Source organism: Cinclus cinclus, chromosome 2 (assembly GCF_963662255.1).
Source record: "Cinclus cinclus chromosome 2, bCinCin1.1, whole genome shotgun sequence".
Classification (NCBI taxonomy): Eukaryota; Metazoa; Chordata; class Aves; order Passeriformes; family Cinclidae; genus Cinclus; species Cinclus cinclus.
This window is the reverse complement of record NC_085047.1, coordinates 102833082-102855344: the sequence shown is the minus strand read 5'-3', so window position 1 is coordinate 102855344 and position 22263 is coordinate 102833082. Positions and strand designations below refer to the sequence as shown.

General features: G+C 38.9%; 1 protein-coding gene across 1 annotated transcript in view; it reads left to right on the top strand.

Moving 5' to 3' along the window:
* Positions 1-1397: 1397 nt before the first annotated feature.
* MAP7D2 (MAP7 domain containing 2) overlaps positions 1398-22263 on the top strand; it is a 35564-nt gene continuing 14698 nt past the window's right edge. The window contains exons 1-10 of the mRNA XM_062514967.1: positions 1398-1441; positions 2450-2514; positions 2697-2774; positions 6048-6211; positions 12328-12442; positions 13354-13452; positions 15302-15412; positions 16691-16813; positions 19693-19841; positions 21609-21736. Coding sequence (XP_062370951.1) covers positions 1398-1441; positions 2450-2514; positions 2697-2774; positions 6048-6211; positions 12328-12442; positions 13354-13452; positions 15302-15412; positions 16691-16813; positions 19693-19841; positions 21609-21736 — 1076 coding nt within the window. The remainder of the gene's footprint in view (positions 1442-2449; positions 2515-2696; positions 2775-6047; positions 6212-12327; positions 12443-13353; positions 13453-15301; positions 15413-16690; positions 16814-19692; positions 19842-21608; positions 21737-22263) is intronic.

The following is a 22263-nucleotide window of genomic DNA, read 5'->3' as shown; positions in this document are numbered from 1 at the left end:
GGCAAGCAAGTTTCTGACTTTTGGCAGGCATGCTGATTTGTGAAGTCAAAGTTAAGAAGTGCCAGCATTGAGGATGTCTGTGCTATTTTAATGCTACTCTTGCCATCTTGTGTTTGAGGCCTGTATGTATTAGAAGGCAGTTTTCCTCCACTGTTTTTTTTTGGTGTCGGTTTGTTTGGTTTTTTTTTTTTTGTTTTCTTCATGTTGGTGTAGTGCATATGTAATGAACAGTAATTCCATGTATTTGTGGTTTTACTTGTGACACAGCCAAGTGTGGAGTCCTGTTTTCAAAAAAGCCTTCAGGTATAGTTTTGTCTACTTTTCAGTTTCAGAAGAAATGAAGCAAGAAGCACTGATATCTTTGGACTTGGTTTAACTTTTATGCGCTTAATGAATAAGCAAAGGGGCCTAAAAGGAAAAAAATGTAATTGTAAGAACAGGCAAAATAAAGATTGTACAGACTGTTTCAATTTGGATACATTCTCATTTCTTAAATATGTGACATTGCAGCCTTGATCGTGTTTTAGTATTTTCAGAATTGTGTTGAGATATTCAAATGTTTGAGAAAGCCAACCTGAAAAATTGTGCATTGGCTTTGGATAGCAATGGGGTTGTGAGCAAGGCTTTTAGATCCACTTGTACTAGTTGTGTTTGTGAAGCAATCTAAGTGGAGATGAATTAGCTGTGATTTTATTAATAGGCATAATGGGATGCATTTTTGCTGGTGGGTTTCTGAGGTAGTTACTGTAAGCCAGGAGTGTGATGAGAATCAGTGCAGGATTTTGTGAACATAGTTCGTGGACATTAACTCTCTTGCTGTTCCTCTCCATCCCCATTATCCCCATTCTAGTTTCTGTACTTTAGGTTCCACCTCTCCATCTGAGTTCCATCCTTTGCCACAGAAGACTTCAACTCATGCCTCTGCTTGTTTCTTTCCCTTTCTCCAACCTCCTTGTTCCCAAGCTCAGTCTTCCATCTTTGGGCTTTTGATCCATCTGAATTTCACATCCCTCTGCTGCTTCTAGCCTGAGTTGTAGGTTTCATGTTTGTTTGAAGTTAAGACCACTGAAAGACTTTTGACTGGAGCTGTAAATACCTAGGCTGATTCACCTTCTTGGCTACTTATTGCAGGCCCCTTCAAAGCAGTTACAAACCTTTGCCATGGTTGCTTTACTGGACTGCCACTTCTTGTCTCTTTCTTCTTGTATCTGAAAATAAATGTCAGGCAAGCGAGCAAGCAAGTGGACTAGTATGGAAGTAGGATGAGTTTTAGATAATAAATAAATATTTGACCCACAAATTTAGTTGTAATTAACCAGCTGGGAGCTATAATCACATTTTTCCAGGGGCCTGACTGCCTTCAGGTAGTCACAGTCTGTGTGTGCTGAGGATTAGAGATGGTCTTTGAAGGTGCTGCTTGGGGAAAAATCAAGCTGTTATTGTAATGGGGGACAGCTGAGACTCTACTTTTGTCACCAGGGGCCACTGAGGCTGGCTTTCAGCCTTTTTATAGAGCTGCATTTTACAGAAAGGTACTTCCTGTGCAAAATCCTTGCTGCCACAGACAGGATGCCTTTGGAAAGGAACCTGCAAGTGTGACTTTTCAGGAAGATAGTTGGGGTTACAGTCTGTGTAATTTTTTTCATTCGTATATATCTGATAAAATTAACGAGTGCAGTTTTCAGAGCAAAGGAAGGGGACTTAATTAGAATTCAGTAACTCGGTAGGGAGCCCAGATAATGATTGCAAATGATGTAAACTGTGCAGTGAGACACCATGCCTGTTTGCACTGCAGCAGTGCTCAGACCTCAGGAGATCCTGAGAAGAGAGGGAAGGGAGGGCACTGGAGGCACTGTCAGCTGTTTTAAGAGGATACTATCCCCTGGATGGTCTGTCAAGGCACTCGGTGGCCTTACTCCTGCTGTTGCTGAAGTTCCATCTTAGGTCCCTTTGATGTTTGTTGCAGGGCATGCAAGCAGGTGACCCCAAGGTACCTGGTGTGTCACACTCTGCCTTCCTCCCTCCTTAAATTGGGCTTTTCATCTGCTCATGCTGTGCAAAGAACTTGGGTATCCTTAGGCAACCTCCTCGCAAAAAAGTATCCTACTTTTAGATAGCAACTCCAGGAGGAAACAAAGTGTTTCCTTGCCTGGAAAAGAGGGCAGGAGGGCTGCTGCTTCTGTAGCCTCATCCAGCAACAATTGCTGGTTGTTGAAATGCTGAGTGAGCAAGGGAACTGGGGGGCTGTGGTCAGCCATAAATATAAAGGCTGGGACTCCACATAGCTGCTTACTGCTCTTCTGAGCTATCTTGTTCTTTCTAGCCAAAAAATTTAAATTGAGCTTATTAAAAAAGATAAGCGCATGTTAATTGCATCCTTACGGTGTTTCCCGAGGAAGTTTCAAGTTTAGAAACAAGCACTAACAGCATGTTTGTTTGCTCTGAGGAGTCAGGCATTTACACTGAGGAACTGTGCTTGGAATTCAGCAGTAGGTGGGAGACACTGCTCAAGAGGTACCCAAATCCCAGCTCCTTAACCCACCTGCATACAAGAGCAAAATTGGTTTTGTTATTGCAGTTGTTATGTGCAGTAGTTATGATTTCTTTTTGATGGATTATTTTAATTTCTTTTGGATCCTTCTTTAGTTTTGCTAACAGATTTTAAGGCTTTTTGTTTTCCTTCCCTCTGTCATCAGCTATTGATGGATTTCTAAAATCTGATGAAAGACAAAGACTGGCAAAGGAAAGAAGAGAGGAAAGGGAGAAATACCTTGGTAAGTTGGCACGAGTTGTGTGTATTATTCATAAATACGTTTTAATAGGCTTAACTAACTAATGTAGCATTTTCTGCGTTCTGAATTTTACATCTTGTCATTCAGTCTGTTCGTGGTCTTTATCACTTCTTTTAACTTAAACTATAAGAAATAATCTTTCTGGATTTCCAGTCAAATATTTAATATTTTATGTTTACAAGTTGACTTTCTTATTTGATTTGTGTGCCTTTGAATATAGGTTTATGTTCAGGATACTGCTGTCATGATCCCGGTTTGTGAAAATACCAAATAAGCCTTGAATAATACTCAGAGTAATATGTAGGATGATTTGGTAAAGCAATCCCCATTTTAATCTGTTCAGTTTTAGCCATATTGGAAATATATGATAGAGTTGTTAATTATATATATATATAGCATTAAAGTGTGTAGTTTTTTGTAAGTTGAAAAATGGTTAATCTTTCAGAATAATAAAAAACATTCAGTTTCTGAATAATGTGAGCAATGATTTCAGATTTTGTTTAAAACAGTCATTTATTTTTAATCTATCAATATGACCAGGAAAATGTTGAGAGAATTGTAAAATATATATGAAAAAATATATATTCAAGGGGAGCGGGTGTATACACAATTAAAATATACACATATATATGTATATGTGTGTATACATATATATACACACACACACATAAATGAAGTTTTCTATTCAACATTGATTTGGACTTCCTATATCTCTCTCTGTATATAAAAATGTGTTAAATAGCTAACTTCACTTTTGCCCATTGTAATGAGAAAGGTCAGTAGCACTGTTCCTAGAAATTACCTAACTATACCTGTATATATGTATATAAACCTGTACTATACTAGGAGAAGGAATTGTCAGTGTCTTATGATTTTTGTAATATTTAAGATAAGCATATATCTTGAGGAAATGTCAAATAAACAAGTATGGGCACCTGTCAAAGAATCATAGCAAAATACTGTTTTTCTTGCACTAAACAAACTATTGACCATTTCTTTGCAAAGTCTGGGGCTTGAGACCACTGAGTCAACATTTTTAATTACCATGGGTTTGATAAGTGAAATTCCTTTGGTAGCTCTGGTGAAAATCTGCTGCTCTTTAATACTTAATAGTGCTCAAGCTTCTGTCTGTCTGGGACTTGGTTCTCTTACAGGTACACTCAGTCTAGGGTATCTCTTCTTTCCTCCTGATAATCCTTTCTCTTCTGGTTCCCAAGAAAGTGATGTGATGATTAGATTGGAAAGGAGTAGAAGAGATGAGAAGGAAACTGAAACCTGGAGATTTGGGGAGTGGTTGGCCCAGGGGATTTGGAAGGTGGTATCCACAATTTTCTGCCAGGCATCATATATTCCTCCTGGGAACATATTTCTATAGTTAAGACCATTTCTGTAATGGGGAGCTTTGGTCACAGTTGGACTGTGAGAGTTTTCTTTTAGAAGTTCAGAAAAAAGCAGCATGTTCCCCCAAGGGTCAGATATTTAAGCAGTACTTGCTGACTGCAATATGTAGCAATATGAAGTAACTTTTTCACCCAAGCCAAAACTCATTACTCAGTCAGTTAGCATCCCTAAATTAAGGAACAAGAATTGTATGTGTGTCCATGATGACAGAATTGTTTACTTCTCTGTCCAGAATCAGTCCCAGGTTTCACCTACTTACTCAGAAGGTAATCTTAGCACAATCTCTGGACATCTCACTTTATTTTTGTTTTTTATGAACTCCAGCATGCTTTTTTCACCTGCTCTACCTGATGTGGCTAGTAGTTGGAATAATTAATGCCTGGTCACTTGTTATCCACTGTCTCTGAGGTGACTTTTTCTGTTGATAAGTCTCAACTTCGTGCATTCTATCCAGGTTCACTGCATCACTGACACTTCCCTCTGCCCTGTCTTGAGCGGGGAGATGAGTGGATTTTCATCACACAAAAGGGGAAGACAACATCAACTGTATTTCTAACAAGAATAAGCTAGAAGGTGTTCTGGAAAGCAGGCTGAATTTGAGGAAGAAGTATTGTAGAAGGGTTCTGTATTCAAGGGAAAGAAATTGAATAGGAAAAGGATCTGGTTGTTGGGAGGTCTCTGGCTTTCACCCAAGGGAGTGAGGATGGAGTGATGGAGTGGGGCTGAGAGGGACTGAAAGTCACAGCTGTGGTTAAAGAGCTTGGGGACAGGAACTGAAGGGAAAAGGCTAATCTGAGAGGAGGCATTTGGGATAGCTGGGCAAGAGCCTAGGAACGATGGGAAGATAATATGAGAGAGTTGAGGGGTAATGATGTGCTGCACAAGGAAACAGGAACTGAAGAAACACAGGCTGAATAAGTGAACAGGAAGGACTAGCTCTTGTATAAACAGTGTTAATTCTGGCTTTCCCTGACTTTCAAGTTCTTAGCCTGGCAATATTCCTTCTTTGATATTGCTGTATGTGGGTTAGTATGTGACACTACAGGCTTGTGTGTATATAGGCATGCTTTTTGAGGTCCTCTTTCCTGCCTTTTTATGGAATACACTTGCATGGGAAATGGCCAATTGAGAGGAAAAATCCACATTAATTCCTGCTACTTGTTCTCCTATGTACACCTGAAGCAACAGTCCAGTATGTATTGTTGCAGTCTGAGTTTCTGAAACATCAGGGTAATGTCCCATAAAGATTATTGCTCCAGTTGGAAAAAACAGCTGGGTAAAACCTCAGTAACAGAAGTAATCGTTTTTTCATGTGAAGAGGCAGAAGTGGGTAAAGATGTAACACCAAATCATGAGCTGAAAGATGTGTTTTCAAAACTTAATAGAAAACTTAGCATATGTTGTTTACATATGACTATTTTAAAGGCAACTCTGTAACAAGAAGCACAGTTTTAAAGAAGTCCCAAGGGCTTTTGTTTCAACATATACAACTGATTTCCTTCAAAGTTTACTAGGAGCAGTATGTCCAAAAAAATAATTCGGCTTTAAGCTTCAGAGGGACTTGAAACAAAGCAAAAAAAACAAATTGCCAAACTGTTCTGTACACTGTTTTTGCATAGGTAAGGGTTACAAACTGGCACCTTGTGTACAAGGGCTTCCCTATTTATTTATTGAGCAAATGCCTTTGTTTTACTAAAAATTTCAGCACTTCTGGGCACTATACTTTTAATCTTAGTGGACTAAACCCCTGTGTGCTTGTGTTTGTTGTTTTACACTGTTGTTTCATGTTACCAAGTAATTTTAAAATAGAAGAAAATTAGCATGATGTGAAATGCACCTTCTTCTCTGCACAAGCTGCTAGGGAGCAGCAGATACTGGAGAAGGAGAGAAGAGCAAAACTTCAGTATGAAAAGCAAATGGAGGAGCGCTGGAGGAGGCTGGAGGAACAGAGGCAGAGAGAGGAGCAGAAGAGAGCAGCTGTTGAAGAAAAGCGGAGACAAAAGCTTAAAGAGGAGGAGGTGAGGTCCACTGGGAGATGTATGGCAGCATTGAACATGGCTGAATATTGACATGCATTAAATGACTGGGGGGTGGGGGCAGGACTGGAGACCTGTGAGCAATTCCTGAGGGAGCTGCAGATCACATCACCGCAGCTGTAAGTAGTCTACCACTGTACATCAAAAACACTTTCCAAAATAATTTTTTAAACTTTTTGTCTGATCTCCTGGAATAGTCATCTACTATTGCTAACGTATCTGGGACTCTAATTGTCAAATATAAAGCATCAGTTTTCTGGAAGGAAGTCTTTAAAGATGAATGTTTCCAAAAAGGCAAAGATTTTTCTTGCTGTTCTGTTTACTGTCCAAGAAACAGAAATGTTTGTGAAAATATGTTCTTTCATTTCAGTGACAGAAACTCAGAAATTTGTACTTAAAGCAGTGAAGAATCTAGGCTGTTTTCAAATTGTAAAATAAAACAGAATCACATAATTTTTAGCCATCTTCATGCCCTTCCTCTCTTCTATGCTCCCTGCTGAGATCATTTAAGATTTGGTTTTTTGCTCTAGTGAGTCCAATTTCTGGTACAGCTCTCTAAATGCAGGGTGTGTTTGTGTATATCTCTGCATGACATTATGTGGAGAACACTAGCACTGCTACCCGCAACTGATAAAGAATTAATGATTTTTGGAAAAGGGGTCAGTAGCTTAAAAAAAAAAAAAGCTGTAAGAAAATATTTCCTCAGATCCAGATGAAAAAAGCTTTAGAAATCCACAGTTCTTAACCTCTGTTTTTCTGCCCCCATCCTTCCATCAAAATAACTTTGCAGAACAGGTGTAACACTTCTGCATGATTTCACAATAACATAGAGCTGTTCACTGAATTTTTTGTTTGATTTTTCACTTTACTTGAAGAGAATATTGTACCCTGTCATTCGTTGTTCAGCTTTAACGTACTCATTGGGGCTTCAATGTAATGGCTGAGAATTGTTAAAATATTTTGTCGTGTGGTTTGTTTCAATTACTTTTAAAAAAAATGGGAGAAAGCAGAAACAAAGGGTAGGAGGTTTCTCTTGTGGTAACAGCATTGAAGTCATGTGCTCCTTCCCCAGCATTTCCTGCTGTAATAACCTTTTGCTGCTAAGCAGAATTGATTCCCTTTGTGAGGGTTGTAAGGAAAAGGGACAAGTACAAAAACATCCAAAACCCTGTCCTCAAAATTTTCAGCAGAGCAGGACAGAAAGGCAGAGAGGTTTAGGAAGAGCAAGTACCTGCCAGGTTTCCCTGCAGTCATGGTTTGCCTTTTCTGAAGAAATGAGACCGGAGTTGTTGGGTGTGAGAGGCTGTGACAGGTCAGACCCAAAGTGCCTGTTTAGTGAGGGCTGACAGTTTTAACACCAGTTTGCACTGGCTGGGTACTGGACTACCCATGTTACTTGCTCATCAGGTGTCTGAAATGACAAGAAGAGAGATTTTCTTCCTTGTTCTCTGCCTTACTGGTTGTCCTTTATATTTTCCCTGAAATATTTTTCCTTGTTTCTTAACAGAGCTGAAAGTAGTGCACATTCATGAAAGGAACAGGTTATGTAAGTCTCTCTCTACAAAATATTGTTGTTGCATCTGAAAGAGTCCGAGAGGAATAGATCTTAGCAAACTGATGGGGACTTGTTGGCTCCTATATCACAACAATCTCTGCTTGATTGTTTTGCTTGCAAAGGACTTCTTAAAGAGGTGGCTAAAATTTGGTTTCTTTTGCTTACATTCCCCCCTCTACAATACCAGATAAGAGATGGTGGTTTTAAAGTCTCTCTTGGCAGGAAACAAGGTATTCTATCAGAGTTCTTTGGGGCAGCTGGAGCTTGTTGCAGAGCACAGTGGAAGTGTCAGTTCTTCAGAAGGAACTGAATAAATAATGTTTACAAGTTATTCTGTGTACATTGACTGCATCTTATCTACAGAGGTCTTCAGTATCACTGCCCTTCTCTTTGTATTACTTTTAAAGTTGCCCACTTCTTTTAGTCAAATCAGTCTTTGAGCCTTGAGGAAAGCAGTGTGTTCTACGGAAGTGATTTAAAAGTTTCTTTTAACAGGAAACTGGATAAAATAAAGCTAGTCCTTTTTCAATTGAAATAGTTTTTTCCTGTCTTCTCTTAAACTTCCATGAGACTTGGAAATACCTTGTAAATAGATGTCTAACTGAATACAGGTTATTGGGAAGAGATTGTTGTGGTGTGTTTGCACTGTTTGTTACATTTGTAAAAAGTATGTGCTTAAGACACAAGAGAGTGAGAAGTTCTCAAGATGTTGCAGCTTTAATTACTTACTGTACTCCATTCCAAAATGAAGCCAACTGATAATGTCAGGAGACAGCTACTTACATACAGTGCTTATATAAAGTGAGGAGGAAGAGGTAGTTTGGGGCTCTTTCAGATGTTTGTTTTGCAGATATAAGGAGATTGGTTTGGAATTATTTGCACAAATTATTTTAATTCATAATACTTGAAACAATTTTTTTCCTTCTCACATATGTGTTATATTTACATAGAGAAAAGGCAAGAACTTAGTTGTAAGAAAACAAGTAATTTGACTGAGTTTTGAGGGATGGGTTTTTGTTTTTCATTCAGACAGTATAAGCGCTTATTCTATTGCTGAGGCTGAGAAAAACTTGCATGAGTAACTGTATTTTGGAAAGTAATGTGTATTTTAGATGCTAGCAGTAGATGGCTCTCTCTTATGATTTTTTTTCATTCTTAGTTTAACCTACATGTAGTGCTTGTGTATTATAAGGTTTCTTTTGTCCGAAACCTCACTACATTTTGAGAGCAGACATTGTTTCCTCTGTCTGTAGCTGTTGGAGTTCCCAAATGAGATCAAATGCATAGTCTGATATGTTGTCAAGAAGGTGCTTCATCTATAACATAGGCTGGAAGGGCTTTCCACCCTGTTTGCTGATGAAGGAAAGCTTTGTCTTGTGGTTTAGTTTTCGTCATGGAACAAATTATTAATGTATGTGTTGTTAATGCTATGCTTGCTTATGCCTTATTATTTTCTTTGGCTTTTTAATTTTGTGCCACCTTAAATGTTTTTTAATAACTATCCTTTCTTTGTGAAAAGAAGCCTTCTTATTGTTCTTTATCTAACCTATATCTGCAGAGGTTTTGTGAGTAATTATATTCTATAGGGCTCTAATGAAAAATTCTTTGCAAGTGAAAATGAATAACCCTCTCCATATAATTTAACTGAAGATTTCAACCTCAGATTGTAGGTAGCATGGGCTTTCAAATGTGTGTGAAATGTCATTTAATTTCTTTTAATCTATTTCAGCATGCATTTTATTCTTGAAACAATACTTTGATAGTAGGTGGTATAAGTATATTCTATGGCTTGCAAACTGTAGAATATTGCTTACTCCAAGCATCATTGAAAAACCCCAAACAAGACAGCAAACAGAAATGATTGAAACGTGACTGCTTTAATCTTATCTTCTTTGATTAATGAATAACAACATTAATTAGAAATGGGGGGAAAAAAATAAAGGTTCCGTGTACGGGTATGCTTTAATGAGAAAGAAATGGGAGGGTGATTTTCCTTGGCAAAGAGTGTGGGTAGAAAGATAGATTGGGGCAAGCTGCAAAGTAGAAGAAAGTGGTGAAAAGAAGCACACTGCTGCAGAGAAGAACTGGTGAAATATGTGAGGTTTGGAAAGACTAAGAATAGGGAATCAAACAGAATTAAGTTAGAGAGGTGGGAAGCTAAAAGTAAAAAAAGCACAAACTTGTAATGCAAAGCCTGCACACGCAGGATTTAAATATGAAACTTGTATCATCAAGTAATAAGAGAAGAAAGAATGACTAGCAAACTAAAGCACTGGGCTGACTTCAGATTCCACTTCAGAGAGTGGAAGATTGTTTCCTTTTCACAGGCAGGGTGTGGGGGCTTTGCAATAAGCAAATGGGGTATTCAGGGCTGTGGGGGGGTTTCTGTGCTCTTGCAGAAGAGGCTGTGCTTGAGCCTTGCGATGCGTCGTTCCTTTGCTCTGCAGGGAGAAGGAAAGAGGCAGAGCTCTCATTTTCATGCCTGCCTGGACACTGATGGCACTGAGTAGACAGAGGAGAGGGATGAAGGGGGGAGGGAGGGCAAGGCAGCAGCTGCCTGCTCTCAGTGGTCTTTGAATGGTGTTACCTGATAGACCGTGAGCTCACAACACGACTGAAAGACCTTCCTGGAGACAGCAGCAGAAATTGTAACAGTAGGGTTGGTCACCTGGCTGAAAGGTAACAGGGACAGGGGAGCTGGGAATGATAGAGGATGCAAGAATTTGATTTTTTTCCTGGATTAGAGTGAAATTTAGAGGGTAATAGAATATTTTATAGTGCAAGTGATTTGTAATAAAATTAGAAGACAGCTTAAAAATTAAAAGGTAGTGCTTGGCTGTTGATACTGATGGGTAACTGCTAGCAGGGTTGGATGAGATGGAAGAAATGAGCTCAGAAATACATTACTGCAGGTTATGGTAGTAGAAGAGATTCTTCAAAGATGTGGAAGAGTCAGAAGTGTATTTTAGATAACCAGAAGATGATGAGGGGACATCTGGCAGTGTAGAAAGTCAATTACCAGGGTCAGAAGCCCAGGAAGGTAAAACCAAGTACACAGGTACATGTATAAAAGTATGGAGATTACTGGAGGTGCCTGTTGTTAGGATTTGGTGTGCTGAAGGAGCTCCATCAGAGACAACTGGCTCACCACCTGTGCAGAGCCTGAAGGAAACACACTGGGACAAAGACTGAAATTTTTTGATAAAATAGCTCAGGAAAGCTAGACCAAAGGCATTAATCAGTGAGAGAAAGTAATCTGGCCAAGACATGTATGAAGGGCTTTTCACACAATTTAACTGAGCTGCCAAAAGATGTTGGAGATAGAGCAGGGGATTGATAAAAATTAAAATGGGTATGATGTAATCACAGAAGACTGCAGGATCCAGTTGGAAGTGGATAAGAGTAGGAGTTTTATACTAGACCAAAAGGACATAGCATATGTAATAAGGAATAGCAACAAAAATACTAAATAGGATCAAAGGGCTAAAACTGGAGGCAGCAAGAGTAGACTTACCTTTCATAGCAGGGGTTGGGTTGCTGAAGTGTGAGGGTGAGGAGGTTGCCAGATGCGAATGAGGTATTGGGAGGAGGAAAGGAAGAGGCTGTTAGATGATGGAATTGTGGGTGGGGAAGCAGCACATTTTATCTGCTTGAAAGGAGGAAAAGAAAAGGTGCAGGGATCATTGCCAATACAATAAATCACTGGGAAACTACCAGAGGGAGGAGGTGGGAATAAAAGTCAGTGGAGGTCTTTGAGAGTCATGAGGTGATTGAGAGGGAATAAAGTGACCATACTTAGCTGTAAGTTAAAGGTCGAGCAAGATCTGGGGAGAGAAAAAATTAGTTTCATTCTTCCCCCTGTGAAAATCCTAACTCATGGAGAAGAACATGGGGGTGGTGGCAGGGGGGAAAGTAAATCTTGGAGCAGTATGATGTAGGCATGCACTAAAATAACTACACAGAGAAGAAAAAAAAATCAGAAAGTCTTCAATGCCTAGACTTAAGGAACGTAATGAAAGAAAGGAGGGAATTTTTGTAAAAATAAATAAGTAGGACATCCTGCAAAGTAACCTACTTTGGGTTTGAAGTGTTCATTTATCTGAGTGACTAGGTGGAGCCACTGGCATTGCAGCAATTTAACTGTGCTCAGAAAGGGATGGGAAAGAATCCTGATGTCTGCATAGACAAGAAGGAGTTAATGCTTGTCGAGCATTATTCTTATACAAATTAAGTCCAGAGCACAGCAGCAGCCTCACCAGCAGGAGCAGATGCTAAGCAGTGATGCAACCTGTGTTATTTACTTAGGCCTCTGTAGTGACCTCAGTGGCTTGCAGACAAAGGATACACATATCTGGAGGTAGGTAGCAGGCTGATACCTTCTTTATTCAGTTGTTTTTCTTTTATTGCGAGCCGGCTCCTGTAATCATCTTGTGTGGAGCAACAGGGGGACTGTGTATTTTTAGCATGGTTTCAGAAGGCGGGGAAAGGAAGTCCCCAAAGGACTGATGGAAATTTGTGTCTGGGTTTGTACCCAAATTACCAGGAACGTTTAGAAGCCATGATGCGTCGGTCCCTCGAACGCAGCCAGCAGCTGGAACAGAAGCAGAAGCGATGGTCGTGGGGAGGAGCACTGGCTGCAGGCTCAGGAGGCAGAGATGGTAAGTGAAACAGGCTGCCTGCATTGCAGATCTGGAAGTGCAAAATGCATGAGACTGTGGAGATAGTAAGTATGATGGCTTTATAGTTAGGGTGGTACTGCCTTGGGGCGTGAATAAGGGCTTTGTAATTGCTTGCTGGGCTTCCTCTCCCTACTAGGTTCTGTGGAGGCAGGTTTTGGCTAACTTTAGGAATGTAGATCATTTTAATAGAGTAACCAGAATCTGTTTGGAGGATGCTAAATGCTAAAATTAAAATTGATGCACTGTCTTCCTTATTAGCTTCTTCTACATTGTCTTCTTGCGCACACAGTTAGCAAATTTAATATTCACCAAAGGACTGAGTGCTGTCTAAGGCTTGCAGAAGATGATCTGTTTTTGTTTGGTACTTCTAAAAACCTGATGGGAATTTCTAGATGACTATGCAGCATGTGCAGTTTAAAATAGTTTGGGCTTTTTCCCCACGTACATTCTGTGACTGCTATTTTTGCTTTGGATTCAGAGGAAATTCTTTTTATTACATAATGAGTCACGTGCTGCTTTTATATTTCGGAGAGATGCATGTTTTATCTTTTAAATCATACAGTTTATTTGAATTTGTCAGGTTTGAATAAAATGTTATAGGGAAAAACATCTATGTTTGGGTGTTGATGAAATATAACAGTTACTCTATTTTAAACAGCGCGTAAGTATACTTAACTTTAAAAAGCCAAACTCTGTTTCATATCATAGTTTTCATGATGCATCATTTAAAAAGCCAGGAAATTAGGTATATATAATAATGAAAGAAGTCTCCTATGATCTGAGAAAGAAACCAGTTTTCTTTGTGATGTAGTTTGTGCTTAATTCCGGCTCCCCCACCTTATTCAGTAATTTCTTTCACCTCTTTTTGCTCTGATTTCTCTGCTGTATAGGTGAATCAGAAAATACCCCACCCCCTGTTCTAGGTTTAGCTGCCAACACCCTTCCTCCAGACCCTGTGACCTCTACTGCTCCTGCTGATTCCTTCAATGGTATTTCAGAGAATCACAGTACCATTGTGTCTCGTTTATAACTGTTCTAATCACTGTAATCCATCCACTGATCTTGTTCTTCCTAACCACTGTTTACTTACCATTTCAGTCTGGTACTCTACAGCATTACCCTTAGTGATGTAGACCAGTGTCTTTTAATTTCCTTTTAATTTTGCCATGGTGGAGCACTGCATGCCTCACATTTCAGCACAGTAGAGGCATTTCATGGTTTTCTCAGTAACTGTAGACTTCTACCACTCAGATTCTCATGTTTGTTACTTCTGTGGGTGCTCTGTGTATGTGTGTATAATTGCACATATATTTGACAGTTCTAATAGATGTGCACAGATACTGCTGAGAAAAAATTCAGTTGCACAGTAAGAAAATGTGTTATGAAGACCATGTTTCATCAAAACAGCCCTCTTTTTCCATCTCAAGGGCCTTCTGCAGTATTTTAGGAACAAATAAATTTGGTATAAACAGCCATGGTATGTTTTCAGCCTCCTGAAATTAATTTTGGCCAAGCTGTGGTATTTGTAACAAACTCAAGTGGTTGACTTTGTTTAAGTAATGATGTTTTATATTGTTCAGTTGTCTTTTTTCTGGAGGGTTTTATTTGCAGTTTGTTGGGGTTTTTAAAATTACTATTCCCATAAAAGGACTCTGAAATAGACAAGTCCTCCAAAATTACAAATGGATTGCATATAGGATTTCTAATCTTGATCGCAAATATACTTGGCATTTTGAAAAGTAAGCACAGCCTGTGCTTTTGAGAATTAGGTTCCTTCTGTCCCTCACAGGAGGAGTTAAGCCTGGCTATTTCTCCTGCAGAATTCACAGTAAATGTTCTGCCTATGATCTCACAGAACTATTATTTCTGTGGAAACAATTGACTTTCTTTATTAATTGTTGTTCATGTGCAAAGGTGTTTGCCTGTGCAACTGATGTTTTGTAGCATACCAGCATAATATGTGCCTTTTAAAAAAAGCAAATGTAGCGAATTATGTTGTTTACTGTAGTAATGGAGGCAAATCTTGGAAGCCCCACTAAAGCAATGATTAGATGGACATAATAGGGAATGCAGTAACTTAGAAGGTGCAGAGATAGGGGCACATACATGTCTCTAGCTGAAAATATTTTTGGTTTTGAAAGAAATAAAATTCAAATGTAGGGGACAAAGCATCTGTGCTTTTAGCTTCTGAGTATCAGATAGTGATCATCATGTACTAGTACTCTAGAGTAATACCTGAGTAATATTTCTTTCATTTAGTTGAATAAATGCTAACGTAGGAAATGCATATTGTGCTCAAGCAGACTTTGTCAAATGGTCTTTCAGAAGAGCAGAGGTCTATTTTTTTTAAATTCTTCATGAGCACAAGAAGATAAAGCCAAATACATGTACACAAATGTTGGTTATTTCATTTTCTTATTAAATATCTGATGTGAAACCCAGCTCTTCCACACTGAAGTTAGAGGGGAGGGGGAATGAAGTTGAGTTCAGAGCTGCCATGTGGGCAGTTTGATTTCTTTGGGTAACTTCATGCTTGTGCTGGTATGGAGTGTCTCGTATCAGAATAGCTTCACTTGTTCAGACCTGATACATAATTATTTATCAGCATCCGTGTTAAAACTAGTCTGTTGTGAAACTGGAACAGTAAATTCACAAGCAGAAAGGTTGCATGCCAAAGCATGTGTCACAGGGTGCTGGTCCTCAGCAGTCAGAGCTCATCTCATGCCTGTTCAGTTCTATGATCAGTGCAAGGGCCTCAAGTACAAATGCAAGGTTAATTTTTGGAGTTTATCAACACTGTGGTGTGAATACAAATATCTTCAATGCGTTTCTCTGCAGCATGTGACAAACTTTCAGCTTCTACAATGAATCTGCCAAAGCAAATGGAGTCGCCAATCAGTAAACGCCTCTCGTCCTCCACAGCGGCCATAACGCATTCCCCTGACAGAGGCAAGTGAACATGCTGGTCTCCTGCCAGCATAAACTCTCCTTCTGCTCAAAGCACTTCTATCCATAGAGCTCTGTGGTTTGCTTGTTCTGCTGTTCAAAGGAGCTCAAACACCTGAGAGATTCTGTATTAATAATATGGTTCTGCAGCCTGTCCCAAGGCTGTGCTGCTGTGCTGGAGATCATAGTCCAGCAACAAATGCCGTGGGCTTTTTACTGACTCTTTTCCAAATTTTGATACTCCAGCAAACAGGGTTGTACAGGCCTCGACTGCAGTAATTTCCTGTAACCGTACTGCTCATGCCCTTCTAGCAAAATAAGGAAAAAAGCAAACCAAAGGGGTGGCCTGGCAGTAGATATGGGATGTTCCATAGGCAGAGGTACATCTCCTAGATGAGTGACCTGGGAGATTTCAATCTGGTGACCAGAGTTGTAGAGCCTGGTAATTTCTTATGAAACTCTGATCCTCAAGAGACTCTGCAAAAGATGATCATCTTGTAGGATTAGCGGTTGCTAAACACTACAAAGAGGGCTGAAGGGTTTATCTCACTGTGAGCTCTGTGGATTTTTTTAGGTTTGTGTTGGCTTTTTTTTCCTTCTATCCCACATTTTTTAAGTCTATTGGGAAAAAATATATATTTACTGAAATAAATTACTATGAAGGCTTGTTTCTGGAATGAAAAAGTTAAGGTAAATTTATTTTAATTTTTTAATTGCTCAAGCTCATCAGTAGCTTTGAGGTTATTATGACAGATGACTATATATACGCGTAATAGGAACATCTATAAATATATCTTTTATAGCTGACACTTTATGGAGTAGGAAGTAATGCAGGCATATTGTATAAATAAGACTTACATAACGTGGTGAGATGGCAGATTTCAAATGTAGTCCCAGCATGGGTGGCACATCAGTGAGCAGCTGTACTGTTTTACCAAGTGTTTTACCTTTCCTGCTGGGAATAAGACAAACCTCTTTCGTGCTGAGTCATGAAAGCAACCATTTTGCAGAATGGAACGTGCCTCTGTGTGAAAAACAAAATACGACATGATCTTAACCTTAATGTGTGTAATGTATAAGTGGAAAACTTAAAACAATGGAGAAATCAGGTGTTTTTTTTCAGAGGGAATTAAAAATACATTCAAGTATTTTGAATCTCAAGAAGTTCAGGATTTTTTTGTCATTTCATTAATCATTTCATCATTTTGTTTCTGTTGTTTTAATGTAACATTGTTTTATTTCTTTGCATTTTAAATTATTTTATTTGCTCCCATCCTTCAGCTCACCGCATGCATCTTAGTCCAATGGAAAACTTTATTGTTTCTCGACTGCTGACTCCCACACAGTCATCTTTAGCCAGAAGCAGAAGTACATTAATGCTTTCTGAGCAGAGCAATACTCCAGGTAAAAATGTGACTTCCTCACTTTGAATCCACTGAGGTATGTTTTCAGCTGCATTTAAGTAGCTGCTGGAAGAAATGGAGTACTATGAAACAAATTACAACTTACAGGCTGGTATAAAATCAATGATGAACGAAGTTGTTTCAGGTAGCAGTGTATTTAACATCTTTGAAAAGCATGTTATCTTGTCTGTGCTGTTCTGAATATCTATTTTAGAAAAAAAAAATCATTAAAACTGCAGACTGTCAAAAAAATGAATATATTCATTTAAGAAACAGGTTGCTAGACAAGGATGTAACAATTCTCAGAGGTTTTGATAGATTTATTAATGTCAACCCTGTCATACCCAAATAGTATGTAGAACAAAAATCCCAGTGCACCATTAAGTCTTAATTATTTTTACCAGGGTTCCAGTTTCTATCTGTTAAATATCTTTTTGCTTTTAAGTGTGTGACTGTATGTGACACACACACATATATACATATATATATATATACACATATATATATATATATGTATGTGTACATACATATATGAAAAAACAGAATATTGATAGGAATGTGCCAGTTCCAGAAATTATTGATTTTTAAGGGATGATTCCTGTGTGTAAAGGATATACTAATTAAACCATTATTTTGCAAACATCTACAAAAATAATGCTTCCAGTCCTGCTAATACTTAGGCAAGTACCTGACTTTGAGTAGTTTCTGCTTATAAAGCCATACCTGGTCATAGCATTTGCTGAAACAAGACAGAAGTTTAACGCTTTCTACTTTTAATAGAAGGAACAAACAGAAAAAGTGCCCCAAAGCACGCACCCAAATGCCTGTCTGCAAAAGGGAACACTCTTCCAGGATTAAACTGTTTAGATGATGAAAGACATCATCTTTATGATGAGTGTTTTCACACATCTTGGTTAAAATAGGCTTAAGTTCTGTATCTGTGCTTTTCTTGCAAAGCTATTTTAAAATGAATTGCTAAGTAAACCTACTTTCCCTTGTGTGTTACTTTTCTGTTCAGCGTATAGGGGCATTGATACTGAATGCCTCTAAAATTGCTTCCCTTGTTTCTACATTAAAAACAACCTCTACTGGAAGCAGAAATGTGCTCATGTAGTACTTGAGAAAGTTCCCAGTTTTCTTACTGCTCAGGGACCAACTACTGCCAAGACTGAGCAAAACCCAACTCAAAATTAGATCACTACATTCTGCTTAAGATTTTGAGCTGAAATGCTGAGGCCACCTATAGATGGTTTTTCTGTCTTGTGTTTGATATCAGAGAAATCAAAAAGGATGACTTTTGTCCTTCCTCACTCATTTTGTTTGCAGACTCTCAGGTTTATCTCTCTTCATCACAGGATCTTTAAAGTAATACACTGGCATGTCTGACAAGGGTACAATTTGTTCTGCAAACTGCTTTTTCATTGAGCTGAAATAGGACAGCTGATTTTAGGAACAGCTTTTTGAACTGAGCATCCTCTTGTTATTTCCCTACATGGCAATCAGGCTGTAGCACAGGTTGCAAACAGCAGTCTCAGAGGCCGTTGACATTTTTTCAGTAGTTGCCAGCAAAATATTTGAGGGAGATCTCCCATTTGTCATGTAATTCTCACCATAGTAGAAGATTTATGAGCAGGGAAGATGGATCTTCCTTTCCAAGAGCTCATAGTGTGCCTCCCGTTATTATGCTGGGTTCAAAATTGCTCTGCTACTGCATTTTCTGTAAGCTCAGAAATGAGGACCCTCAGTTTCAGACTCTAAAGCAACACATTATTAAGGTCGCTCAAAATCAAGGTATTAAGGCAAACAGTTGTTACTGGATGCATAATTAATTATTTTAAGAGTTGAAGCAAAAATATTTCTCTTGGGCAGCTTTTACATTTCTGAATGTTTTTGTTAATATACAGTGACTTTATGCCAGTTGGCTGGAAAGTGGGTCAAAGAATACAAAGGTCCAGTTAAACTTCAAAGCATCCAAAATGGCTTAGTAAAAAAATTATTAGAGCTGCCTCCAATAAAAAATTTGGGAATGTGACTTTATTTACAATAGTGCATAATTACTGTTTTTTCAAAGTCAATATCCCTCCTGACTTTAGTTGACTAAAATTGGAAACACACTATCACTTGATTTCAATTATTGTCTGTCTTATTGATAAAACATATACTGTTGATTGTTCTATATATATGTGAAAGCTTCATCTTAGAAGGCAATATGAACAAAATCAGGAGTAAAATATCCCATTTTAAAAGACCTTGTTCATATTGCAAATAAAAAAGGTTGCCCTGTAAGCTGTAATGTATGTGTCACACTCAAATTAATGTATCCCTCAAACAACAATAACTGAAATACCTACAGCAGCATTTAGTTTAGATTTGGTTTGTTTTTTTTGTATTTTGATGGTTTTTTGTTAGTTTTTCTGATTAAATATTATTTGGGAAAGTAATTAATGTATTTAGGAGCCTTTGCATGTTTAGGCTTTAAAAGAGACAAATCTCCCTGTGCTTCTGTCATCTTTGCTGTTTTGCAGTATGCATTCAAAAGTCCCCCAACTAGCATTATCTGCTTACTCTTTTTATCATATGCAAAGGAAGCTGGACTTCTTAGAAGAAAAAAGAGTTACAGTATTAGGTGATTCAGAAGGTATATGAGTAAAAGAGCAGTATTTTAACGATAATTTTTTCCTATAAAATGTTTCAGTTGAGACAGTTTTAATAAACATGGGATCATATTAAATGCATTATATGTGGTATTTAAAAACACTAAAAAACACTTTAAAAATCTACCTTTGAACATTATAACTTAAAAGTATGCTGTTTTTCCCCTCCTTTATTTCCTTTATCTGTGCTCCCTTTTGCTCTTGCTATTGTACTATAACTCTTTAGTATTCCATATCTGTCCTCGTGTAGCACCAGCTAGTCCTCTTAAATCTCCCTACAAGCCTTCCCCCACCCGAAGCACCGACAGGAAGAAAGCAACTTCACCCTCCACTGCCAATGCCATGAAAGGGGCACCTGCAGCTGAAGTTACTCCGGTGAGTTTGTAATGGTTTTGATTCACTGCTGGGTAAAAAAACCTGTCCTAGTTTGAAAGACAGGTATTTGATAAGAAAGGCAGAAGCCTTCCTTTGAAATGAAAAGTGTGATTCCTCCTCCCTACAAATTATTATAATTTTGGAATTAAGGAAGATCTCAGGCAAAGATATGGGGATAGGAATAACAGTTCTTTACTAGTATATCTAATAAGACAAACTAGAACAACAACAGCTGTGAAATTACCCACAAACAGAACAGTAATTCAGTCCCAGTGTTTTTTGGCTGCAGGCACCTTTTCCCTGAGCTGCAGTTCCCGGTGCTGGGGGCAGGCAGGTCCAGCAGAGCTGCAGGAGGGCTGGGGGTGATGGCAGCGCTGTCCCAAGGGGAGAGAGAGATGGAGAGAGAGCTCTCCGCTCACGGTGTGGGTCCCAGTGCTCAGCAGAGTGCTGGATGGTGGTAGTTCACAGCGAGAAGGCAGCAGGGCAGGGTCCGACAGCAGTGAGGATGGCTCCTGACGCTGGGATGGCAGAGATGGGGCTGAGGCAGCGATCGTCCTTCTCATCCGAACTCTGCGGGGAAAATGGGGCAAGGCAGAGCCTTCCATCTGCTCTTCTGGATGTTTGGATATCGAGGTGTTTCCCTCTTCTCTCCCCTCCCCCTTGCCACCAGGGCCCAGTCAACAGGTATCTTAGCATGACAATGGGGGAAATTCCACATAGGGAAAAGGGAAAGAACTAACCCCCAACACTGATGCAGCTTCTGCTTGTTATCTTTCCCTTTACATGAATAGAAATTAAGTGCTTCCCCTGCTATAAGAAAGAGCAGTAGAAAAGTAATCCCTTCCAACACGTGTTCCCTTTGTACTCCTGTTAAGGAGCATTTTAATATCTACTTCCTCCTGGGAATCAGTGTTGAGGGCTGGCTATGGGACACCAACAGCCCTGTTTTCAGAGAACTGAGGCCCTGAAGGGTATGTTTATGGACTTTCTTGTAACTTCTGGGAATGGGGATGACCAATATAATTCCCTCCTGAGTATTGACTATCCAGTCTTGCTGGTTAATGAGCAAGCTTCATATATTTCAGAAACTCCCCAAGTGTATTGATAATGCCTCTGTTTTACACCAATTGCTTTAACTCTTTCTGTGGACATTTTTAAGGCTGTTTGCATGAAAGATGCATTATCAATCCGCTGTAGTTTCCAGAAAAGAAAAGGGAAGTCACTCACTTCACTGAGTCTACACAGTTTAAGGCATGCTTTTAAAAAATTCTGTGTTAGGGCTGTAATATTCACATAAGGTCCTGTATTTAGTAATACTTAATGATAGGGGGATTCCTGCCATCTAATTTAGCTGCAAGTGAGAGAAGCAAAGATTTGTGTAATGTCAGTCTTGATTCAGTGTTGCATGCAGCAACATTTCTGTGAGATGCCTCTTTGCACTGCTGATCATGTCTAAGCAGGGGCATATGGATGATTTTGAAGATACCACCCAGTGCCACCACCCCTCCCAAGCACTCTTGCAGAGGCTCTGATGTGTATTACTTATCTGAAATTTGCATGTTCTGCTTGTGCAAGACAGGAGTGGGTGTGTGCTATGTCTATATAAAATTAAAAACTATTAATAGCACCTCAGTTGTGAGCTGCTGTTTAAAAAGCTTTTGCAAGTGTGCCACACAAATCTTTTTATAGTCCATTTTGTTAATAAAACAATCAAATGCATTTTTTATTGATCCTAATTATGGAAATGAAAACAAACTGTGCTTCTAGACTGAGAAGATAAAGAAGGAGAAGCGACCTGCCACACCTGGTTCATCACCTGGTATGGGATCTCCTCTGAGAAGGTCTGATTCTCCTGCTGCCATGTCCAGAAGATCTGCATCGCCTGCAACACCTAAGTATGCCTTTCTTATTAGTGGACTAATACCCTGTGAATTTCTCATTATCTGTAAATAAGGCATAGATTCTTGAGGAACTTCCTTCGAAGTGTTGCATAAAATCTAGTTAATTTTATTTATACATACACACATATACAGATGGGTGAGAGGAGAAGTGTAGATGACAAATCTGGTATCTGTAATATTGTGTTAGTACCCACTAGAGACAGTTCTCTCTACCTTTCCTTAGTCTTGATATTACAGTGCATTTCATTATTCATAGGAAATTTTACTTCACATTTATTTTTAAATATGTTTTTTGTTGTTTGATTTTGAAGAAGCTGCCTAATGTGATGAAATGCACTCATCATGAATACTAACTAGAAATTCCAGCATTTAATATATGCATTTCCTATTGTTGGCATGACCATCTGGTGCTATAAATACACTTAACCATGTGCCATCTAAACCATTGGTTTTAACCTTTGCTCATTTGCAGACCTCTGTGGTTTTGTTGTTTTTTGTTTTTGTTTTTTTTTTTTTAATGC